Consider the following 24781-nt stretch of genomic DNA (forward strand, 5'->3'; position numbering starts at 1 on the left):
AATTATGGATTTGATTTCAAAAATTTTGAAAAATGATTTAGTTAAAGGTCTTCCAAAAATTGGTTTTCAAAAAGATAAAATTTGTGAAGCTTGTCAATTTAGAAAACAAATCAAAACATCTTTCAAAAATAAAAATCATATTTCTACTTCAAAACCACTTCAAATGCTTCACATAGATTTATTTGGGCCATCTAGATATGCTAGTCTAAATGGAAAATATTATGCATTTGTGATAGTGGATGATTATTCTAGATATACATGAGTATTATTCTTAGCTAATAAGGATGATGTTATTGATGCCTTTAAAGTGCTTTGTAAGAAAATTCAAAATGAAAAAGGGTATGGTATTGCATGCATTAGGAGTGATCATGGAGTAGAGTTTGAAAATCATGCATTTGAGACTTTTTGTAATGATTTTGGTATTGAGCATCAATTTTTATTACCTAGAACTCCACAACAAAATGGAGGTGTTGAGAGAAAGAATAGATCCATTCAAGAAATGGTTAGGACTATGTTGAATGAAAATTCATTGCCTACGTATTTTTGGGCCGAGGCCGTCAACACCGCTTGTTATGTTTTAAATCGTGTGTTGATTGACATAATCTTAACAAAACTTCATATGAGCTTTGGAAAAATAGAAAACCCAATATTGGTTATTTCAAGGTTTTTGGATGCAAATGTTTTATTTTGAACACAAAAGATAATCTTGGCAAATTTGATCCAAAATATGATGTTGGTATTTTTCTTGGATATTCAAACTCAAGCAAAGCTTATAGAGTTTATAACAAAAGAACTCTAGTTGTAGAAGAATCTATGCATGTTACATTTGATGAGTCTCTAACCCCTCCTCTGCGGAGAAATGAATTATTTATGATGATGCAGATGGAGAGCTACAAGAAGAATCATCAAAAGATAAACAAGAGAATGCACCACAAAGAAATCAAGAAAATGAACAAGAAGAGCAAACAAATATGGAGCAACATAAAGGTACTTCTCAAGCACTCCCCAAGGAGTGGAGGTATGTTTCTTCTCATCCTAAGGATGTAATTTTAGGAGATCCCTCTCGAGGTACTACAACTAGATCATCACTTAGGAATACTTGTGAGCATAATGCATTTATTTCTCAAATTGAACCCAAATCCTTTGCGGATGCGGAAAATGATGAATCTTGGATTATGGCAATGCAAGAGGAGTTAAATCAATTTGAGAGAAACAATGTGTGGGAATTAGTTCCTAAACCGGAACGTCAATCCATCATAGGAACTAAATGGGTATTTAGAAATAAGATGAATGAATCTGGTGTGGTTGTAAGGAATAAAGCTAGATTAGTGGCTCAAGGTTACAACCAAGAAGAATGAATTGGTTTTGATGAAACATTTGCACCTGTAGCTAGACTAGAATTAATTAGAATGTTGTTGGCATTTGCATGTCATAAAGACTTCATTTTATTTCAAATGGATGTGAAAAGTACTTTCTTAAATGGTTATATTATGGAAGAAGTGTATGTAAAACAACCCCCTGGCTTTGAGAATGAAAAATTTTTAAATCATATTTATAAGTTATTTAAAGCTTTGTATGGATTAAAACAAGCACCTAGAGCATGGTATGATAGACTTAAGAATTTCTTATTGGATAATGGGTTTTCGATGGGTAAAGTAGATATTAATCTCTTTGTTAAGCATAAGAACCAAGATATTCTTGTTGTTCAAATTTATGTTCATGATATTATTTTTTGTTCTACTAATGAATTGTTGTGTAAAGAATTTTCATTTTGTATGAGAAAAGAGTTTAAAATGAGCATGATGGGAAATTTGAAGTACTTTCTTGGGCTATAAATAAAACAAAATGAGGATAGAATTTTCATAAATCAAGTCAAGTATGTGAAAGACCTACTCAAGCGATTTGGCATTGATGATTCAAAGGCCAAAAGCACTCCAATGAGCACAACAATTAAGCTTGACAAAGATGAAAAAGGCAAAGAAGTGGATATCAAAATGTATCGAGGTATGATCGAATCTTTACTTTACCTAACTACAAGTAGGCCGAATATCATGTTTAGTATATGTTTGTGTGCAAGATTTCAATCATGTCCCAAGGAATCTCATTTACTTGCCGTAAAAAGAATTTTTCGTTATTTAAGTGGAACCATAGATCTTGGCCTTTGGTATCTTAGAGGGACTCATATAGATTTAACATGTTATCCGGATGCGGATTTTGCTGGATACAAAGTTGATAGGAAAAGCACTAGTGACACTTGCCATTTACTAGGTCATTCACTTGTTTCATGGTTTAGTAAGAAACAAAATTCAGTTGCACTTTCAACCACCGAGAACGAATATATCGCCACCGGGAGTTGTTGTGCACAAGTACTTTGGATGAAACAAACACTTAGAAATTATGGCATTAATCTTGAACAAATTCCTATTAAGTGTGATAATACTAGTACTATAAAGCTTTCAAAGAATCCAATTCAACACTCTAGAACCAAGTATATAGAAATTAGACATCATTTCTTGAGAGATCAAGTTCAAAAGGGAGATATTGCATTAGAGTTTATTTCTACGGAAAAACAAATTGCCGATATTTTTACAAAACCACTTTGCGAATAACAATTTTCAAAAATTCGGCATGAACTTGGGATGATGAAATTTTTGCATTAACATCTTTATTCATGTTATTGAGTTTATTAAAAATTGATTGATTTATGATTTGATGATTTAATATCTATAGAATGCTCAATCATAATATACATGTGGAGTGTGTGTATTTTTGAATACGTATGATTAATTGTTGAAATACATATATGTTCATAAATTATGCATTGAACTGGCACTTAAAACATTTTGGATCAATGAAATGATCTTGAAATGTCTTAATTGTTGGCCAAATACTAAAATAAATGTGTGAAATCATAAGTTGTAGAAAACGGATTGTCGTTATTTCAAAAAACGGCTAACCGTTTTTGGGCAGAAACTATGGCAAGCATTCTGGACATTGTCGGTTTGCCGATAACACCTTAACGACTTGCCATTTTCATGAAAATTTTTTGGGAACTCCTTGGACACTGTCGGCTCACCGATATCTATATAACGGCTCGCCGTTATCGCACGTTAAGTGAACAGTCTTTAGTCTTCTTCTTCATTTCGTTCTTGCTCTCTCTCTCTCTCTCTCCCTCTCCTAAACCGCGACTGCAACTTCATTTCTCTCTCAAATCTATCATTTTTCTTGTCATTTTTCACCAAATTGAAGCATTAAAACTATCCTTATCATCTTTAGCACCTTTTTAACCGATTAAAACCGGTTTTCTCTTCAAAATTTGAAAAATCCCAACTTAAAACCCTAGAACCAGCTGCACTACCTTTGCCAAAATTGACCCGAATTTCTTCCATTTTCAATCACATTTCAACTTGTAATCACTCTCTCATCTCTCAAACTTCATTTCTACCAATCTAAATTTCTCCAAAATCATCAATGGCTTCACGACCAAGGCGTACCCGAACCAAGCAAGCAGCTCCAAGCAATCCCAGCTCCTCCAGGCCTCTTTCTCAAGACTTTGACAGCCTGCATTTTCCAAATGGTCAACTGGCTCAACGGTTTCACCAGAAATTCATGGGAAAAGCGGTAAGTCCCTCATTCTATATTGATATCGATGACTTCTCTAATATTACTATATGTGGTAGAACTTTGCCTCAAATGCTAAAACAATGAGATGAAGCTTTAGGCATTGAAGAACGAGTCTATGAAAATTTAGTTAAGGTGTTTTACTATAATATGGAGATTTTTGTTAATCGAAAAGATAGAGTCATAACACATGTTGGAGGTGTTAGGATTGAGTTCGACATATTTGAGCTTGATAGTGCTAGAAAAGAGTCGTAACACATATTCTTGGAATATCATGTGAAGGGCTAAACCTGTATAGTGCTAGAAAAGAGCTTCACTTTAATCAGTTTAGACACATTGAGGGCGTTAGGAATATCTGTAGACGTTGCGATCTCTCTGACGAGGTCTGCTCATTGTCTTTTCGGTCTCAATTGTTACCTTTCCAAGTCTGTATTCTTCACAGTATTCTCCAACACATGATGACACCTAGGCATGGACATGCTGATGAGGTGACTAGATTAGATTTCGGTTTACTTGACTCTTTCATCCGAGGAAGGCAAGTGCATCTTTCATTCACAATTGTGCATCATATGCTCTCTACCACTACTGTGTCTAACGGATGTCTTCCATATGGTAGCATTATTAGTAAGATTCTGTGATACTTTCATGTTCCTTTGACCGAACCTGTATATGTTGAGACCAAGAAGCTGGGTAGGGAAATAATCTCGGGGATTGGTTTCCATTTGCGGCAAGGCAAGTGGATCAAGGTTACCTCCTCTAAGAATGATGATACTTTTCTAGATGATAACCGCATGCTCAATGATGTTTATTCCGAGGATGAGTTACCTGACTTTCGTCTTAGCACTAGACCACGTGCCCCCCACCGAGCAGCAGCCGCATCAGCAGCAACAGCAACATCCTCTCAGAATGAAGAGCCAGCCAACCCAGCTATGCCTCCTGCAGCATCAACCGTTCCTGAGGATCGCATTCAGTAGCTTTTCGACAGAGTGGATGTCTTGTCCCAGCAACAACAGCAGCTTCAATCTGACTTTACGACCTTTTGGCAGCAAATGTTAAATCAGCAGATGAAGCTACTTGCTGGACAGCGGCATATCCTTAGTCATCTTGGTTATGATCCCGGTAGTTCCTCATCACCGCCCCCATCTTAGTTTTCTGCACCTATGTTTTTCGCACATACATCACTCATTTTATGTAGTTATTATGATGTTATTTGTCTTTTGTTTATGCTTATGATGCTTTTATGATGATTATGTTGGATATGTGGATTTTATTTATGATTTCGTTGATTTTGATGACATGTTTGGTTATTGTTCATGATTATGTTGAATTTGTTGGAATGGAGGTTGGTTGATAAGTTGGAATATATATATATATATTGGGAGTGTTTTAACTATTTTTGTTGTTGAGGATATGTTCATTTTTAAGAGGAGATTTTGCCGAAATTTTTCCAACATGGGTAATCTCTGAACCTCTCTTTTTACTCTTTTTGCGCTCATTTCTTTTTGATGATGAAGGGGGAGATAATTTATCAATTCAATCTGTTCTGTTTAAAAAAAAATTTATGAGATTAAAAATAAATGGGCACATATTTAAGGGAAGTTAAAATTCCTTAAATATTTCACTTAGGGGGAGCACATATTTAGAGGGAGCAAAATTACACAAGTATTTTCTTGAAAAAATTGTCATCATCAAAAAGGGGGAGATTGTTAACATAAATATTTTTTTATTATTGATTTTGATGATAACAAACTTGATTAAGATTTATTAATCTTTTAAAAGCTCAAAATAGTTTTCATATACTTTTAAATCATCATTCTCACTTTATAAAAGCTTTATATTCTATGAAATTGTTTTTGGTTATTCTCATGTTAATGGTTTCAATTGAGAAAAAAAACTTTGAGATTTTTTATAATAACAAGTATTGCTTAAAATCCTGAAAATGGACCTAATTGATAAGTTTTATAAAGTTTTGGGCCATAATATAATTTTATAAAATTTTAGGGTCAAACTATAATTTTATAAAAATAGTTCATTATAGCAGTTACTGTAGAAAACAATGATCCGACATCTTGATAACAGCTCACCGACATCGAACAGAGTTGAAGATTAGTCTCTGGACACTAACGGCGATCCGACATACAAATAACGGCGATCCGACAATTTGAAAATTCAGTCCAACGGTCATATTGACCAGTCAAACGACGATCTGACATCTAATTAACGGCGATCCGACAGAGAGCAGAAAGTCAATAACAGCTAGTTTTCAGTTCCAACTATAAATAAGCTCATTCAAATTCAAACAAGATTGATCACAACACGACCATTAAGCTTATATTCGAGAATACAATCTTCATAGAGCTTTAAAACACATTCTTATTTCATCTATTAACACATTGGGCATTGATTTGTAATCTTAAATATTGTGTGAGAGAAAAATAATTTTTAATCTTTTACTTTGAATGATTATAAGTGTTATGATACACTTTGGTTAAGATATTGGAGATAATCTCTTGTTGTAAAGGTGCATTGGCACCTTAGAAGTCAAGTGTAAGCATTTGAAGCCTTGGAGGTTTGCTTAGTGAAATCCTCAAGCCCGAAAAACTTGGAAGCGTGGACGTAGGCGAGGTTGGCCAAACCATTTAAAAAACTCTGTGTTTGAATCTCTCTTCCCTTATCTTTTTATATTGTAATTGATTTAATTGTTATTCCATTAAATTCATTTTAGATTTGCATGATAATTTGTTTTAGAATCAAATAATTTTTAGAATCCTAATTCATCCCCCCTCTTAGGTTGCACACTTGTATTTCAATTTTGCCTCGCTCATGCTCAGATCACAGTGCTTTGCTTGTTTCTAGTTTTCCTGTTAACAGCCTCGGTCCCCAGCCTTTCCGCTTCCACTCAGTTTGGATTGAACACCCTAATTTTGAGAAAGTTGTTAAAGATGCTTGGCTTTCCGTGAACTTTTTTTATCCTACACGGTCTATGTTATCAAAACTGCGAGCCTTGAAAACTGCTCTACGATCTTGGAATGTAGCGGTTTTTGGTAATATTCACGCTCGTGTTGATAATGCTAGGGCCAATCTTTCTGCAATTAAATGTTCTATTTCTAGTGGTGGCAATTCAGAGCAGCTTTATAATGATGAGGTAACCGCTAAACTGGAACTCCTTCAAGCAGTGCGTAACCAATCCATTTTTTTAAAAGAGAAGGCTAGAGTTAGATGGTTGACTGATGGAGATCGGTGCACAAAGTTTTTCCATGCCTATTATAGAATGAAGATGGCTCACTCTTCCATTAATAGTTTGCTCATTGATGGTGTTTTGAACACTAATCCTGTGGAGATCTCCAACCACTTGGTTTTCTATTACGTCAAGCTCTATTCGGCAACTCCTAGTGTGGACGATTCAACAACAGTTTGTTCAGTGATTCCTTATCTAGTCTCTGAGGCTGATAATGCTTTTTTAACTGATGTGCCTTCTGCTTCAGAAATCAAAGATGCTGTCTTTGCCATGGACCCGAATAGTGCACCTGGTCCAAATGGTTTTGTCGGTCTTTTCTATTAGCTCTATTGGCATATTATTGCTCTTGATGTTGTTCATTTTGTTCAGCATTTTTTCACCACTGGTGAGCTTCCTCAAAATTTTAACTCTAATTTTATTGTGTTAATTCCAAAAGATGCTGGTGCCATTGAGGTTTCTAAGTTTCGCCCAATCAATCTTACGAACTTCCTCTTCAAAATTCTTTCGAAGATTCTGGCAGACAAGTTGGGTACATTTATTACAAAAATTATTTCTCCTCAACAGCTTGGTTTTGTAAAAGGGCGTTATATCTCTGACTCTATTGGTTTAGTTTCTGAGGCGTACAATCTTCTTGACTGAATGATTCAAGATGGTAATCTGGGGCTGAAATTGGATATCACAAAGGCTTTCGATACAATTGAGTGGGGTTTTCTTTTCCAGGTCTTAAAGAATTTTGGCTTTTCATCTCAGTTTATCTCTTGGGTTTCTACTTTTCTGCACTCTGCCCATTTATCCATTCTTGTTAATGGCACTCCAAGGGGTTTTTTCAACTGTAACAGAAGAGTGAGGCAAGGTGATTCTTTATCACCGCTGCTCTTTTGCTTGGCAGAGGAGGCTCTTAGCAGAGGCATTCTTAACTTACGAGAGCTAGGCTTAATCCGTGGTATCTCTTCTCCAAGACTCAGTTCTTCTTCAAGCCATGCGCTGTATGCGGATGATATCTTTATTTTTGTTCGTGGTGATTATAATTCTCTCTCGAACTTGAAGGGATTCTTAGAGTCTTATAGTCGAGCTTCTGGTCAAGTGATTAACAAGACTAAATCTCGGTTCTTTATCAGCTCGTATATGAGTCACATGAGCAATTTTTTAAAGTCCTTTTTAGGGTTTCAAAATGGTCCAGCTACTTTTACTTACCTCGGAGTTTCGATATTTCAGGGAATCCCTAGGAAGCAACACTTGCAGGTTTTTGCTGATAGAGTTCGAGGAAAGCTTGAAAGTTGGATGGGAAAATTACTTTCAATGGCTGGTCGAGTTCAACTTGTGCAGTCTGTTATCCAAGCCATGTTACTTCATAGCTTTATGATCTACCAATGGCCTTGCTCCCTCTTGAAGCAAATGAGTGGTTGGATCCGTAACTTTATTTGGACTAGCTCCTGTGATTCTAGAAAAATGATCTCTATCTCTTGGCATCAGGTTTGTGCTCCAAAGGAGTTTGGTGGGTTAGGAATTCATGACCTATCCTTACTCAATCGTGCTGCTCTTCTTAAGACTTCTTGGAATATTTTGACATCTTCTTCTATTTAGTGTAAGTTCTTAAAAGGTCGGTTCCACCTCTCACAATAAAATTAGTCTCAAACTTATTCCAAGTCTTCCATTTGGCGGGGTTTGAAGACTATGATTCCTACTTTAGTTGATGGTTTTCGTTGGGTTGTGGGAGATGGAAGAAAGATTAACCTGTGGCGGGATAGATGGCTGTCAAATTCCATTGTTTCTTTATTGAATATTAATGATTTAATCATGAACCTTAATTCTTCTGTGAGCACTTTGATTCGTGATGGTGCTTGGTATATTCCAGATCATTTTCAAGTTTCTTTCCCTCAGCTAGTTTCATATATAAAAAATACAGAGTTGCCCATAGTAGATACCGAAGATAAGATGGTGTAGTGCCACTCAACATATGGTGATCTTACTTTGGCAGAAGCTTATCATTTTTTACTTGGCAGCCGTGTAGTTTGCCCCTGGAACAAATGCTTGTGGTCATCATTTATTCCTCCAAAATACTCTATGTTTGCTTGGAGGCTGTTTCATAATAGAGTCCCAACAGATGATCAGCTGTGTTTATGTGGGCTTTGCGTCATCTCAGCTTGCCCTTTTTTGCTTGCAATCTGATGAAACAACTGCCCACTTATTTTTCCTATGCAGGTTCTCTCAACAACTTTGGGGTTGGCTCACTTCTTTATTTAGTGCCACATTTCCCATGGATGGAGACCTTGTGAGTTCACGAAAGTTAATTCTTGATAATAGATTCTCTCATCATACAGCCTCCCTCGAGCGCATAGCTTGCTTCATCCTTCTTTATTATTTGTGGAAAGCTCGAAACTTATTACACTTCGAAAATTGTGAGTTTTCCTTGTCTCAATTAAAGGTTGTCATTTCTTCTCACATTATTTTGTTGAGCTCTTTTTGTCCAGGACACGTAGCAACCCAAGTCCCAATTTATAATATATTGGGCATAAAGAAGCCGTTGCGTTGTGCTCCGAAAGTAGTTTCAGTCTTTCGACATCCTCCTCTAATTCCTTGGGTGAAAATTAATACGGATGGCCTTGCTAAAGGAAATCCGGGAGAGGCAACTTGTGGTGCTGTTTTCAGGGGATTTAATGGGGCCTTTAAAGGTTGCTTCGCAATGCCTTTAGGCCTTCATTCTTCATTTTATGCTGAAATATTTGGTACCATTGTGGCTATTGAAGAAGCGGCTAATAGAGGGTGGCAATATGTTTGGTTAGAGAGCGACTCTACTGCTGCTCTGGCTTGTCTCCAAAATCCTAGATTTGCCCCTCCATGGTGCATCCGTAATAGATGGATTAATTGTCATAGCCTGATTACAAATATGGTTTTTAGATGCTCCCATATTTTTCGATAAGGAAATTTTGTAGCGGATTGCTTAGCTAACTTGGGTTTATCTTGTTCCATGTATACTTGGTGGGATGAACCACCAATGGCTATTAGGAAAAAGTTATTTGATGATGCTTGGGGCTATTCTAAATATCGTTTCATAACTTAATCTCTTGTTCTTGAGAATTTTGTATATCTTCCTTTTTTTCTATTTTTAATATATTTCCAGATTTATAGAAAAAAAATTGAAAAAAAATTATACAAAAATTTGTGACTATATCATTACTTTTGAAAAAAATAATAATAAAATAAACTACTCTCACATAAGGTTAGCAATGGGACGGAATGGGATGGGATAGGATTTACCAATCCCAGTCCCATCTTGTATGTGCAAATTGATGAAAAAACGTCCCAATCTCGTTCCTATACTTTTTTTAGACAAAAATAATGTCTCACTCCCGTCCCTAAATTTTTTTATAAGACAAAAATATATCTCAATCCCGTCCCAAATAGAATGAGATCCCACATGATCCCATCTCATCCCATCCCATCGGAAAAAATTACCATCCCTACTCTCACATGCTATGTTACAATGCGCATGGCACTTCCAGACGGAGAGTCGTTATATCCGTTAGAAAAGTCCTGAACAAAATCAAAGCACGCACCAGTCCTCGTGTCCAAAAAGAGCACCGACATGGCGTCGCTTTATTGGAGAATTTGAATAACCAAATCAAAGACCAGCCTCACACAACAACAACAAATCATTAATCACTTGCAATATTTTGAATTCCACAAAACGACTTTCCCCTTCTCTCTCTCTCTCTCTCTCTCTCTCTCTCTCCACGCAATATATAGAGTTATTGCGGGGTAGTGGACGACTTGAGTTATTAAACTTAGCTTAATATGGCAAATATTTGCAGAGCAAACATCAGAGAAAAATGTTACCATTTCATTGATAATGCTTGGAAAATGAAATGGTGAATACAAAAGTTGTTTGTATATGCATACAAATTGGGCAAGCCGTAAGATAAGAACGGCTCACTAAATTCAGCCTCCGCTGGCACAAATCCAGCCGTCAATTATCATCTAGGATTCTCTCCTATGCATATGCTGATTGCTGAGGCTGCTCTGTGGTTTGGCCGTGTCACCGTTTCCACTTTATCTGCTGACTTATTTTGCTTCACAGATACTGCAGCTTCCTCGGCATGTTAACTGTATTATTAAGTGTGCTTCTTGGTTAGTACAAATGTATTGATTCTTCACAGCTGCTATTATTATCTGGATGGACATGGTATGATAAGGCATGATATTTATAAAGTAATTATTCAATCAAGAAATCTTTTATTTTAGTAAAGTGAAAAAAAAAAAAAAAAAGGCAAGGACTATATACATTCAAAAATTAACTTTATTAAGCCACATGATTTAGAAGCATGTTTGCACGAAAAAAAAAAAAAAGGAAAAAATGACTCGTGTATATAGAGTCCTTCTATAGTGCGGGCAGTCTCTGTGACTTTAATATTATTAAGTCACAGAGTTTTATATTTCATTTAAAAATAAATTTATTAAACTCCATAGTTTAAAGCATATCCGCATTAAAAATAAAAATAAAGACACTCGCATATGAGAATGATTGTATACATACACACACATGTATATATATTAGTAACAGACTTGTGAGTCAAAGTCAAATTTGTCTTTTAGAAGTCCTTTCTTAATTTTTTTTTTTTTAATTTTAACTTGGTAGTAAAAAATTATTAGACTTCAAGTTTTAATATTTATGCTATGAATTCTGTTATTTTGACTATTAATGGCAAATCTTGGGGCTATAAGCAAAATCAAACAGACTGCACACCAACTTTGACTTGTCAATTCATCATAGTTGATTATTTTGTAAGAGATTCTGCGCTTAAAAATCCGGTGATTCTACTTGACTAGATATTTGGTAACATTCGCTATTTTAATCTTTTGATAATTAGCAAGTGACTCTTCTTCCAGAGCAGTACACAACACCTCAATTGATGGCTATAAGCGCAAAGCAATGATATTTCTGGGTTACTGATCCAATATATTATACTTATAATGGATTTCTTGAAGCACATCTTAAATTTTCCAATGAGTTACTTAGCAGCTGCTATTTTTATCTTGACTCCATATGCTTTCACAATGATTAGTTCTTCAATATTCAACAACCCCACGCATAGATTGCCACGTGTTTTTATTTTCTTAATTTGTTTATTTATTTATCAAGGCACGTACATTAGTGAAATTTGAACCCGGACCTCGGCCCCAAAGCACACGCTGCCATGTTGCTCATAACTCCAAAGGCCATGCATGACTAACGGTGCTGATATTAGCGTATACGGCTACAAGTCAAGAAAGACTGCAGCTACTTTTAAGCCTTCGCCTTCTGCAACTAATCTTCAACACACACACACACCGCTGTCTCTTTTCTCTTCTTTATATAAGTTGCTATGATCAGTCCTGCTGATCAGTTTTGAAGATTCAGTTTAGCTATCCGCAGCCGATATGGCAGCAGGCTTTGCAATAACTAGTGAAGGTGGGCAGTATTACAATGGGAAGATGACAGTATTTGTTGTCTTGTCTTGTATTGTTGCTGCCACTGGAGGTCTTATTTTCGGCTATGATATTGGAATTTCAGGTCTGTTTATCTACTTAAATTGTATTTCTATATCTCTTTGTTCCTCAGCTCGAAATTTATTGATTGGTTAAATTCTCCAATTTCTTCTTGTCGCTCTATTCTATCAAGCCCATCACTGATCTTGGATTAACGTATACATAGCTAGTGGAGTTTCTTAGAAAATCAACCAAACTTTTGAAAATCTTTATCCTAGGTGCCAAGTAAAAGTGCATGTTAATTATCAAATACTTCAGCTGTCTAGTGAGTTACAATTAATATTTACTAAACACTTTAGTTCGCTTGCTTATAAAATTAGACCGAATTATAACAGTTAGAAACATATTTGAGTTTAACATACATGTTCAAAATATACAAAATAAACTGATCTATATATAGTGCGTAAGTCCATCTTGTGAAATGCAGGTTTCAGACAGGCAAAATAATAAAACGTTACAAACTTCCATGCACTGTAAAGACAAAAATATTGTATTAGAGTTCATAGTTTTTTTTTTTTTTAACAATCATTTTGTAGATAACTAGTGGCAATTAACTTGCAGAAATTAATACGTAACTGCAAATCTCTTTGCTTGAGAATTATTAATTGCAATCTTTCAAGGTATGTTATTAATTGTACCATAGGAGTCAATGAATCCTTTGGTCTCACATGGCGTGCTTTGGCATGATAATTGATAATGACGGATTTGACGAAAAATGCTATGATTAATAATAGATTGCCAATTAATTTGTGTGGACAGACTTCAATGTAACTTAAGAAGTGTTGGAACTACGATGTGAAACTTTGTAATTTCAAAGCACCCAAAAGTTTCAATTTTTACTAGTCTTTCTCACATGAGTCATTGTTTTTCATAATTAATAATGAATAAACCAAACGTTTCGAGAATATTATAGTTTAATCCTTTCTAATAACATATTGCAGTCTTTTGAGTCTTGACTAAGCTTTTCGGTATAGTTAGAAAGAGCCGATTTAATTAAATTTTCAAACGAAACTTAAAAATTTACTTGTGTATATTTATGCTAAGGTGGAGTGACGTCAATGGAGCCATTTTTGAAGAAATTCTTCCCAGAAGTGTACAGAAAAATGAAAGAAGACACCAACATTAGCAATTACTGCAAGTTTGACAGCCAACTATTAACCACCTTCACGTCCTCTCTATACATTGCTGGCCTTATTGCCTCCTTATTTGCCTCCTCAGTCACCAGAGCCTTCGGCCGCAAGGCATCAATTCTTGTCGGCGGCACAGCTTTTCTTGCTGGTTCAGCCCTCGGAGGCGCTGCATTTAACATTTACATGCTTATATTTGGGCGTGTGTTGCTTGGCGTTGGCATTGGTTTTGCAAACCAAGTAAGTGTTTGGTTATTTTATTTTTTCCAAACATTTGATTTGCTCAACAATTTTCAATTGGTTTTAATTTGCTGGTTGCAGTCAGTGCCACTGTATCTCTCAGAAATGGCACCACCAAAAAACAGAGGAGCGTTCAACATTGGCTTCCAAGTATGTGTTGCCATTGGTGTCCTATCCGCTAATCTTCTCAATTACGGCACCCAAAAGATCAAGGGTGGCTGGGGCTGGAGAATCTCCCTGGCAATGGCTGCTGCTCCTGCATCGATATTAACAATAGGTGCACTTTTCCTGCCAGAAACACCCAACAGCATAATCCAGCGCAGCAATGACCACCAAAAGGCTGAAAGGATGCTGCAGCGTGTGCGTGGCACAGCTGATGTTCAAGCAGAACTCGATGATCTCATCAGAGCAGGCTCCATTTCAAAAACCATTAACCACCCATTTAAGAAAATCATTGAAAGAAAATACAGGCCTCAGTTGGTAATGGCAATACTGATACCATTTTTCCAACAGGTGACAGGAATCAATGTCATTTCATTCTATGCTCCCGTACTCTTTAGGACAATCAAACTAAGTGAAAGTACATCACTACTCATGTCCGCAATTGTGACTGGTGGTGTAGGTACAATTTCAACAATCTTATCGATGATTCTAGCCGATAGACTTGGCCGAAAAGTATTGTTTTTAGTTGGGGGGATACAGATGCTTGTGTCACAAGTAATGATTGGATCAATCATGGCAGCTCAACTTGGTGATCACGGAGGATTCAGCTCAGGCTATGCTTACTTAATTTTGGTTCTAGTTTGTGTATATACTACTGGGTTTGCTTATTCATGGGGGCCATTGGGATGGTTGGTTCCAAGTGAAATTTTTCCACTAGAGATTAGATCAGCTGGGCAGAGCATTACTGTGGCAGTCGGTCTTTTGTTTACTTTCTTGGTTGCTCAAACATTTTTAGCCATGCTTTGCCATTTTAAGGCAGGGATTTTCTTCTTCTTTGGAGGGTGGGTGGCATTTATGACGACATTTGTGCACTTCTTTTTACCTGAGACTAAAAATTTGCCAATTGAGCAGATGGATAAACTCTGGGCAGAGCATTGGTTTTGGAGGAGAATAGTTGGAGAAGGAGTGGAAGACAGTAAGATGCAAGAAGCACTATAATACTTGTAAGGGATCCCAGGAAACAATTAACTCATCACTTTTTCCAAAGGCTGGCTAGCTGCTCTTTCTTCTTGCTCTGATAGTGAAGCCAAATAAAACTCCAAGCTCTGATGTTAATTCTTCAAAATATTTGTAACAACCCCACATGCTACTATAATAATATTTTTTTTTTTTATCATAGTGTTCCATGTTGATCATATGGTGATGCTGATATTATTGTCTACGCCTACATAATTCAAGAGAGAGAGAGAGAGATCCTCTTACTTAATTAAGCGTTCACTATCAGCAAAATTTTGAACACACTACTCTGTCTTCTCGTGTCGTCTTTCTCTTGCTGTGAGTGCTGATCAGTTTTGAAGATTAAGCAGCGGCAGATATGGCGGTGGGCTTAGCATTTACTAGTGAAGGTGGTGGGCAATATTACAATGGGAAGATAACTCCATTTGTTGTCCTGTCATGTATTGTTGCTGCCACTGGAGGTCTTACTTTCGGCTATGATCTTGGAATTTCAGGTTTGTTTCTGCACGTATGTATCTCCTTAATGATATTTATACAATCCAATTGGCTTGATCAATCTCGTTCCTCAAATTACCTTGATTCTGTTCAATTCTCTCACAGATCAATGATCTCGGATTAAGCTTTAGCTAGCGGACTTTCTTAGGCTCTCTATAGCACTCTTGTTGTCTAACAGCAGCTATAAAATGGCTCGCAAATGTTCATAACCATAGTTTGAGAAGTTCAAGCGATCCTACTATACAATTGTTTGATAAAATACCTATGTTATCCCTAATATTTTTTTCCAAATTATTGTTTGAATTCATGTTTATATAAAAAATAAAAAAAAATCTATTTCACAGCAATTTGACATAAAAATTTTCTCTCCTAATCTCTCATAGTGAAATAAGTGGCCAAGATTGAATTTTAAATTTTGATATTAACAATTAAACCAGCTTTATTTATTTTATTACAATTAAACCAATTTTTTTTTTATTAAATTTAAAAGATTAGGAGAGAAATTGTCAGTTTTCTTACTACTAAGGTCAATATATACCTCTTATCCCTTTTATTATTTTTATTTAGTCAATAACCCTAGGTAGTGTGAATTATACATTGCCCTTAGTTTTAAATATACTTTTATTCATATTTATTATAAATTAACCAAATCATATAAATAAAAATTAAAATAAAATAATATAAGCACTAAAAATATGAACCATATGTTTTGGTGTGAATAAAAAAAATTAAAAATAAGATATTTTTCTTGTACTTTTTGTTAGTTTCTAATAATAAATTTATATTTTATATTCTCAAGATTAATTATCAAGTAAATAACCCATTTACCCATCTTTACTTTTAAATTTTATGTGCCAGAGGAGCTTTAAGGTATTAGGAATATAATAAAAAATAAATGGTATATATTGATTTTAGTAGAGAGGAAACCAACAACCTTCCTCCAAAGTAAATATTTTTTAAAACTCCTTTAATTTTCTAAGCAAAAATTTTAAGTAAATCATAGCATTTCAATCATGCCTTAAATTCAACATGTATCTTTTAAGACGTAATAAAATTATGTGCATTTTCTTAGTGGTGTAGACAAAATTAATGCAAGAAGAGTTGGTGAATTTTTTCGTAACAGCTTTACGTCTCATTTTATAATTGCCCAAATGGCGTTCTCAGCAGAGTTTCATTGCTATATTTCTTGATAAGTTTTTACATACTGTAGGAGTCAACGAATCCTTTGGCATCACTTGGCATGATATTGACGGCTTTGAAAATGATTGCAAGGATCATTATTAATAGATTTCCAACTATTTGCTTTTGACAGATTTCAAGGTTTACTTTTTCAGTATTCCCGAGACGAAGGGAAAAATACAAAAACGTGCAACAAGTAGTTGCATGTCCGTTTCTTATAAAAAGGATCACGTAAACTTGAAAACATCAACCTACTTGTTTAATTAATTTTGGCGAATATAAAGGAAAAAGACAAAAAAAAAGAAAAATTTTCTACCGAATTTAAAATATTGACTTGTGAAGGTGGAGTGACATCGATGGAACCATTTCTGAAGAAATTCTTCCCAGAAGTGTACAAAAACATGAGAGAAGACACCAAAGTTAGCAACTACTGCAAGTTCAACAGCCAACTATTAACCACCTTCACCTCCTCTCCATTCATTGCTGGCCTTATTGCTTCCTTATTTGCTTCCAAAGTCACGAGAGCCCTCGGCCGCAAGGCATCAATCCTTGTCGGTGGCGTGGCGTTTCTAGCCGGCTCAGCCCTCGGCGGTGCTGCATTTAACGTGTACATGTTGATACTTGGGCGCGTGTTGCTTGGAGTTGGCATTGGTTTTTCTAACCAAGTAAGTGTTTCATAAATTTTCTCCAAATGTTTGAGCATTCCCGTTTTAAGTTCAATTTTTGTTGGCTGCAGTCAGTGCCACTGTATCTCTCAGAAATGGCACCACCAAATCACAGAGGAGCATTCAACATTGGCTTCCAAGTATGTACTGCCATTGGAGTTCTAGGAGCTAATCTTCTTAACTACGGTACCCAAAAGATCAAGGGCGGCTGGGGCTGGAGAATCTCCCTTTCAATGGCTGCAGCCCCTGCTTCAATACTAACACTGGGTGCTCTTATCCTGCCAGACACACCCAACAGCATAATCCAGCGTAGCAATGGCCCCGAAAAGGCTAAAAAGATGCTGCAACGTGTCCGCGGCACAGCTGACGTTCAAGCAGAACTTGATGATCTTCTCAGAGCAAGCATTGTTTCAAGAACTGTCAAACACCCATTTCAGACAATCATTCAAAGAAAATACAGGCCTCAGCTAGTAATGGCAATACTGATACCATTTTTCCAACAACTTACAGGAATCAATGTCATTTCATTCTACGCTCCGGTACTCTTCAGGACTATTAAGCTAAGTGAAAGTACATCACTACTCATGTCCGCAGTTGTGACTGGCGGGGTAAGCACCATAGCAACAATCACATCGATGATTCTAACCGATAAACTAGGCCGGAAAGTGTTATTTCTGGTTGGGGGAATACTAATGTTTGTGTCGCAAGTAATGATTGGATCAATCATGGCAGCTGAGCTTGGTGATCATGGTGGCATCAGCGAAGGCTATGCTTACTTAGTTTTAGCACTTGTATGTGTATACATAGCTGGGTTTGCGTCCTCTTGGGGGCCATTGGGATGGTTGGTTCCGAGTGAGATTTTTCCGTTGGAGATTAGATCAGCAGGGCAAAGTATTACTGTTGCAGTTGGATTTTTGTTTATTTTCTTGGTAGCTCAGAGCTTTTTAGCCATGCTTTGCCATTTAAAGGCGGGGATTTTTTTCTTTTTTGGAGGATGGGAGGTGGTGATGACTGTTTTTGTGCACTTTTTTTTACCAGAGACTAAAAATGTGCCAATTGAGCGGATGGATAAAGTGTGGAAAGAGCATTGGTTTTGGCAGAGAATTGTTGGGGATGTGGTGGAAGAAATTAAGATAGAACAGGCACTATGATACAACTATTAATGAAGATTTGTGAGTTATTGTTGTACTGTTTAAAAAAAATTATGTATGATTTGAAAAAAGGAAACAGTTATTTAAATAAAAGTTGCTCAAATAAATTATTTAGATATTTAAATTTTGTTGCAAACCACTCTAGTCAATTAGTGGACAACTTCTCATCTCATTCTTAAAACTTAAGAATTCGAATCCTTATTATATATTGTGAGAACAAATTTTCTACTTCTTTAAAGGTGATATTTCTAGACTACACTTCAATATTCTGTCAGTTAATGATATCATATATACCTTATTTTGTAGTACTCAATTATGATATTTCGATCTTCCTAACACTCAGATCTTCGATTCTAAATACACTAACGAGCACATTTAAATAAATAAAAAAATTCACTTGTTAAATTCTTGTGGCATATTACACTCAAAGTCTCAAACAATTATTGAAAAAAAATTGTTAGGGCCTGTTTGGAATTACTTTTGGGAGGTTTAAAAGTGATTTTGAAGAACTAAAAGTTAATTTCAGTATTTGGTGAATTTTTTGTAGAAATCACCCTATCCTAGAGTAGGATTTTGAAGAGTAGGGAATGAGTAGCTTTTCAAAATCTGATTTTGCAAATCTCATATATATCTTTATGTATATTATAAAAATTTAAAATTATCCTTATTAATTAGGAAATAAAATCATTAACTTTAAAGATATTATTATTATTACCAATTATATTGAGATAACAAAATAAAAATAAAATTAGAAACATAAAATATTTATTTTAGTTATCAAATATTATATATACCAGGTTAAAAATATATTTATATACATATTTATAAATGTATAAATAAATTTTATTAAATATTATATTTAATTCAGTCATTTGTATTTTTATAATAATTTAATAGTAAGATAATGTACACTATTATTTTCAAAATTCACAACATTTTTAAAAATAAATTTTATTAAATATTTAACTATTCTCTACGTTTTATAATTATTAGTATAATAATATTTTTTTAAAACAACTTTTTGATAATAAACTATAATTAGAGAGGTCTCTCACTCTTAAAAAAAAAATAATAATAATAATAAACTCCTCTCACGCGCTATGTGACAACGCGCAGGGCGCTTCCAAATGGTGAGTCGTTATATCCGTTAGAAAAGTCCAGAACAAAATCAAAGCACGCACCAGTCGTCGTGTCCAAAACGAGCACCGACGTGGCGTCACTCTATTGGAAAATTCGAATAACCAAATCAAAGACCAGCCTCACACAACAACAGCAAATCATTATATCACTTGCAATATTTTGAATCCCACAAAACGACTTTCCCCTTCTCTCTCTCTCTACGCAATAAACGACTCTCAAAACTTTCTCACTCTAAAATACCAAAAAAAAAAAAAAAAAAAGGACTTGACTCTGCATCGATTTCTCTTCAGCTAATACAACATACGACGAAGGTAAATGCTAATAATTGAATTTTATTCATTTTTTCCAATCACTGACTCTGCTGATTTTTAAATACCGAGTGTTTTTTCTTTTTCTTTTTGAATTAATTTGTTGTTGTTTTATCTTTTATTCTTGTTGATTTTTCAGTTTATTTGATGCTCCAAATTATTTATTGCTGATCGTATGCCATTTTTTATTTTAATTTATTTTACTTATTTATTTTTTATTTGGTTGTGCTTAAATTGAGTTAGAAATTGTGTTTGATTAAATTTGATGACGTGTTCATTTTGTGTGTTTGATTGCTTAAAAAATAAAATGATCAAGTGCTACCGAATTAACTGAAGCCTTGTAACAATTTTATATTATCAGTAGAGTTATCGAGTTTGGAAGCCTACTTATGGTGGCTTTTGAAGAATATTATTCTGTGTACTTTTATTGACTCGTTTCTTGTATTTGAAGCTTGGTTTTGGTGTTTGTTGTCGGATCAATGCCGTCCGCCATCTCTCCGCCATGGCAGGAGAAGGCTAGTGAGTTCTTTTCTTCCTCAGGTAACTTGATTGGTTCTTTAAACAATTAAAAGTTTACTTTTCTACTTGCTTTTTTTTTTGGGTTGTTTGTTGTTTTTCATGATTGATTAAGATGTTAATTCAGGGTCGAAGCTTAGAGAAGCTGGACAATCAGTAGGAGAAGTTGCGAAGGATGCAAAAGGTAACGCGGCTGATGTGGCGGAACGTGTTGGCTCAGCTGTCAAAAGTCGATGGGCTCTTCTTCAGGAGCCATCAACGAAACATGCTGTGCAGGAACGTTTGATATCTGCTGCTGCTATAACTGGGATGTTTTTGAGGAGGGGATTTTCAGAGACAAAGGACAAGGTTGCTGTTGGGAAGATAAAAGTTGAAGAGGTAATCATGTAGAAAACTGTTTATAGATTTTATCTAATAATCTGAAAACCATTTGCAACTTAGCCCTAGATACTGACAAATGCATATTTGACACTTAACTATCATCTTTTGAGTCTAAACTTTTTAACACGTGTCAGATTTTGTCTTTATATTTGTACACTCGTCTTTACGCATTAGTGACTTGTGATATGATAGGATAAAGAGTACTAAAAAGATTTAGAAACTGGCGTTTAATATGTACCCCATAAATTTTCACAGCAGCCTTAAATTAGTTTGTCGATGAGTTAAGACAATGACTGAAACATGTTGATATTGTGAATTATTTCAGGCTGCAAAAAAGACTGCACAAAAAAGTAAGACTATTTTGACTGATATTGAACGATGGCAGAAGGTATAGTATTTTGAGTTTCTGTTTTTGCTGCTTTCATGAAATGTCAGGTTCCCACATTCTTACCTATCTTTCCCCTTTGCAGGGAGTTGCAAGCACTGATGGTAAGTATTGTAAACTTTTCTTGCTAACTTTTTATTTTTATATTTGGGGAATGTTCTTTTCTTTTCATCCCACCACCTTTTCAAGTATTTTATAAATTAGTTTTAGGTTTTTCTACTTTCACCTTTATATGGTGGATAATTAAGTGAATTGCATTTGCTTGGCTGCAGATAACAGTCTATTATTGGGAATTGATGTTCCTGCGTAGACCAAATCAGTTTATAGAATCTGATTTTATTCTCTTATCTTTTTGCGATCCTTGTACTTATTAGAAGTATTCAATGCAGTGTAGGTGCATTTAATTGTTTCATAGTGTTTTTGCTGAGGGATAAATGGTTGGAGTTCTGTATAATGAATGTCAATGCCCAGCGCAAACCAGCCATTACTGTATCTGAAAGTAGTTTGTACTGGTCAGGCAAAGAAGCTAGTAGTTCAGCAAATCTACTGTGTAGTTTGATCTACAAGTTGCCACTAGTTCTCCTAATCATTTTTACCACCACTAATTTTATCATTCTGTATCATATATGTCATCACTAATTTTCTTGCAGTATTTAGTCCTAAGTATTTTTATGTTGATTTCTGCACTTTTTGAATTTCGCTCATTTTCTTTCTCATTATGCCTGGGCTAAGTTGTGATAAGAAAGTTACATAATGTCTAATATGCTTTTTTATTGGTTCATCTCTCTAATTCTCTTAATTACTTTTATCCTCAGTATTTGGAGTCCCAATTGAGGTTACTGTACAACGACAACAATATGGCAAACCTGTTCCACATATATTGGTCAAATGTGCAGATTACCTCGTATTATCAGGTGATTCATATGAGAATTGAATGAATTGAATTGTCTTTCTTATATATGCATGATACATCATATACATAACATTTGGAGAGTAACTGTTTATTTCTTTGACTTTTAGGACTAAGCTCACAGTTCTTGTTCAAAGCTGAGGGAGATAAGAAGGTCATTCAGCATTTGGTTTCTATGTACAATCAAGGTATCTCAGGCACTTTTTTCTTGGATTTTACTGCTTCTGAATAACATTATAAATTGCTATCTATCTCTTGTGTATTTCAGATCCCAATGCATCACTGCCAGAGGGTGTGAATCCAGTTGATGTTGCCGCTCTAGCCAAGTACTACCTTGCTAGTCTTCCTGAGCCCCTGACAACATTTGAGCTATATGATGAGATAAAAGGTGCCCGTTCTAGCATACATGCAATGAGAAACACACTTAAGAAGCTTTCCAATGTGAACTTCATGACACTGGAATATGTTACTGCACTTTTGCTCCGTGTTAGCCAGAAGTCACTTCTTAACAAGGTAGGAAGTATCTCTGTCTTACTCTCTCTTGACTTCTGGTTTTCAGTGGGTTGGGAGCCGGTTGGCACATGCATTTGCTTATTCATTCTCCTCTGGTTTATTTGTCAGAACCAAATACAATTCCACATGTTACTTGAATAAGATTTTCACTATTTAAGTTGGGTCAGCCACGTTTGTTGTGGCCAAATTTTCTTCTTATTTTAAGTTGCATTGTTTCTAATATGTACAAAAAATTGTTTGCTTGTAGATAAATACTGATAATTAATGCTAAATGTGTGATAATGTTGTTAGCATTTAAATAAATACCTGATAGTTATTTCTGAGCATGTGTTTACTTCTCTACAGATGGATGCTAGAAGTCTTGCCATGGAAATGGCCCCTGTTATTATGTGGCAGAAGGAGCGAAAACCAGAGTTTTATCGGCAATATTGGAATCATGCATCCAGAAGCTCTTCGAAGAACATGGAACCAGCAACTCCTCATGGTGAATGGGACATGCTTGCTGGTGAGTGATATTATCCCATAAACATTATAACCTTTTTAATTTTGTTTAACTTAGACCAACCTGTGAATATTTGCTTTTGATGCATTATCAAATAAGACAAATTGGTAAATTATTAGATATTCCGACTTTCCATCATGACTAATGTCTATTGTAGTGGTCATCCTATATTGAAAAAAATATGTAACTGTTTCATCCAAAACTATTCGTTTTCAAAGGAAAAACACTTCGTCACAGCACTATAAACTACAAAACATCTTAACAGTTCACTGTTGCATGCGTTAAATAGCTATGGCTGAAAAGAGCTGTTCGGGACTTTGTGTGGATATTAATTTAGACAAATATTACCATTCTAGAAAAAAATAAAAAATAGAAATAAAATAAAAGTGGGACTGGTTTGAGTAAATATGTGTGATAAGATCAGAACTGGAAGCTAATGATATTTTTGATAAGCTCTATTTTCGTTTGAGAATGTATGTTGGTGAATGGAACTTCAAGCAGGCCAACCTCATTATATTTTCATATGGGTAATACAAGAGTGTTGTGTTTGTTTCTTAATTCTAATGCCTTGGGAAATTACAGAAGAATCAAGCTCTTAACCCAAAAGATTTTCTGCTTAGATGATAAGTCCCTAGTTTTCTTTACATGCTATCAAACAAAATATGACTGGAAAAGAAGATGCTATATGTAATAAAATATCCATTATTTATAATTTCTTTAGGACCATAATGAATGACTCAATTGTGGTGAAAACTTGTATGCACTGACGAAGGGAGTTGATTGATAGATCCTTTAGAAGCAGGATAAAAATGATATGCAAGAATAAAGAACAGAGTGTAACTTTAATTAAAAGAATTAAAAGGAAAAGAAAACAAGATGGAGTTAACTGCCGCATTATTTTATTGTTGAGATTACTGAACCAGAGATATAGTTAAGTGTGGAAATGCATTGAAACCCAATTGATCTTTTTCCTTCTTCCTCATACAATTTAAAATTTCATTCGTAGGTTCTTTCTTGTGTTGATTAGAAACACTTATCACATGAAATAAGATCCTGGTTGTATTCTCTGTTCTTTCTCTTGGTGTAGATGAGAGTGAAGAAACGGATGCCTCGTCTGCCATTCCTTTGGATGATGGTATGCCAATTGACTTTGGTGCTATCGAGGTTGTTCAATGCCTAATGGAACAGCACAACGCGATTTTCACAGATGCAAATGAGACTGTATGGAGGTGACTTACCATTCTGTGTGATTTCCGATGCTACGGCAAATTCATGAAGCTTGACATAGTAACCAATATCTCACGATTGGTTTCTAAATTTAGTTGAGGTGCCGCCTGTGCAGTAGCTGCCGATATTGTGTTCTTGAAAGACGTTGGAGGGTTCTGGGGTATTGATTTGTAAATTTTAGTGATTAGAGAGTATCTTATTGACAATTATTTATAGTTTAGATATTTTTGGTTGTCAAATATTTGTTGTTTTTGGGACAGAAGCTGTTGCTTGGTGCAAATAAGTATTGTAATTTTCACTCGGTTTGCTTTCTAGAAAATTGGGTGATTTTCGATTGTTGCTTCAGAAATTATAGAAAGGCTTATCCATTGTGACGATGATATATACAGAAAATTTCTTGAGTATGTTTATATATGTTAATGCACTTTTTTTTTTTCATTTTGGACTATCACATTAATGTATTTTAGTAGTTGAGTCC

General features: G+C 35.2%; 2 protein-coding genes across 5 annotated transcripts in view; both read left to right on the forward strand.

Moving 5' to 3' along the window:
• The window catches only part of LOC102619055 (hexose carrier protein HEX6-like), a 38351-nt gene extending 19823 nt beyond the window's left edge, over window positions 1-18528 (forward strand). Inside the window, exons 3-5 of one of the 4 annotated variants that reach the window (XM_052433560.1) lie at window positions 15393-15425; window positions 16948-17270; window positions 17342-18528. In XM_052433560.1, coding sequence (XP_052289520.1) covers window positions 15393-15425; window positions 16948-17270; window positions 17342-18421 — 1436 coding nt within the window. In that variant the 3' untranslated portion in view covers window positions 18422-18528. Of the gene's footprint in view, window positions 1-12039; window positions 12411-13429; window positions 13753-13833; window positions 15089-15320; window positions 15426-16947; window positions 17271-17341 lie in introns of those variants that run through there. The other 3 variants (XM_052433559.1, XM_052433561.1, XM_052433557.1) reach the window with 3 other exon arrangements.
• Window positions 18529-19701: 1173 nt separating this feature from the next.
• Window positions 19702-24741, forward strand: LOC102620038 (uncharacterized Rho GTPase-activating protein At5g61530). Its single transcript, XM_006490102.4, has 10 exons — window positions 19702-19872; window positions 20321-20409; window positions 20513-20763; window positions 21092-21154; window positions 21237-21255; window positions 21967-22065; window positions 22172-22249; window positions 22330-22574; window positions 22920-23079; window positions 24164-24741. Exons 2-10 carry the CDS (start codon window positions 20349-20351, stop codon window positions 24307-24309), a joined length of 1122 nt encoding a protein of 373 aa, XP_006490165.2. The 5' UTR covers window positions 19702-19872; window positions 20321-20348; the 3' UTR covers window positions 24310-24741.
• Window positions 24742-24781: the final 40 nt, after the last annotated feature.

The sequence above is a fragment of the Citrus sinensis genome, chromosome 9 (genome assembly GCF_022201045.2).
Source record: "Citrus sinensis cultivar Valencia sweet orange chromosome 9, DVS_A1.0, whole genome shotgun sequence".
Lineage (NCBI taxonomy): Eukaryota > Viridiplantae > Streptophyta > Magnoliopsida > Sapindales > Rutaceae > Citrus > Citrus sinensis.

Bases quoted from the DNA above. Each gene is read 5' to 3' on its own strand.
- LOC102620038 (XM_006490102.4), top strand. From the start codon at position 20,349: ATGCCGTCCGCCATCTCTCCGCCATGGCAGGAGAAGGCTAGTGAGTTC. The intron at 22,066-22,171 runs GTGATTCATATG...TTTGACTTTTAG, and splicing joins AGATTACCTCGTATTATCAG to GACTAAGCTCACAGTTCTTG. The intron at 22,250-22,329 runs GTATCTCAGGCA...TGTGTATTTCAG, and splicing joins GGTTTCTATGTACAATCAAG to ATCCCAATGCATCACTGCCA.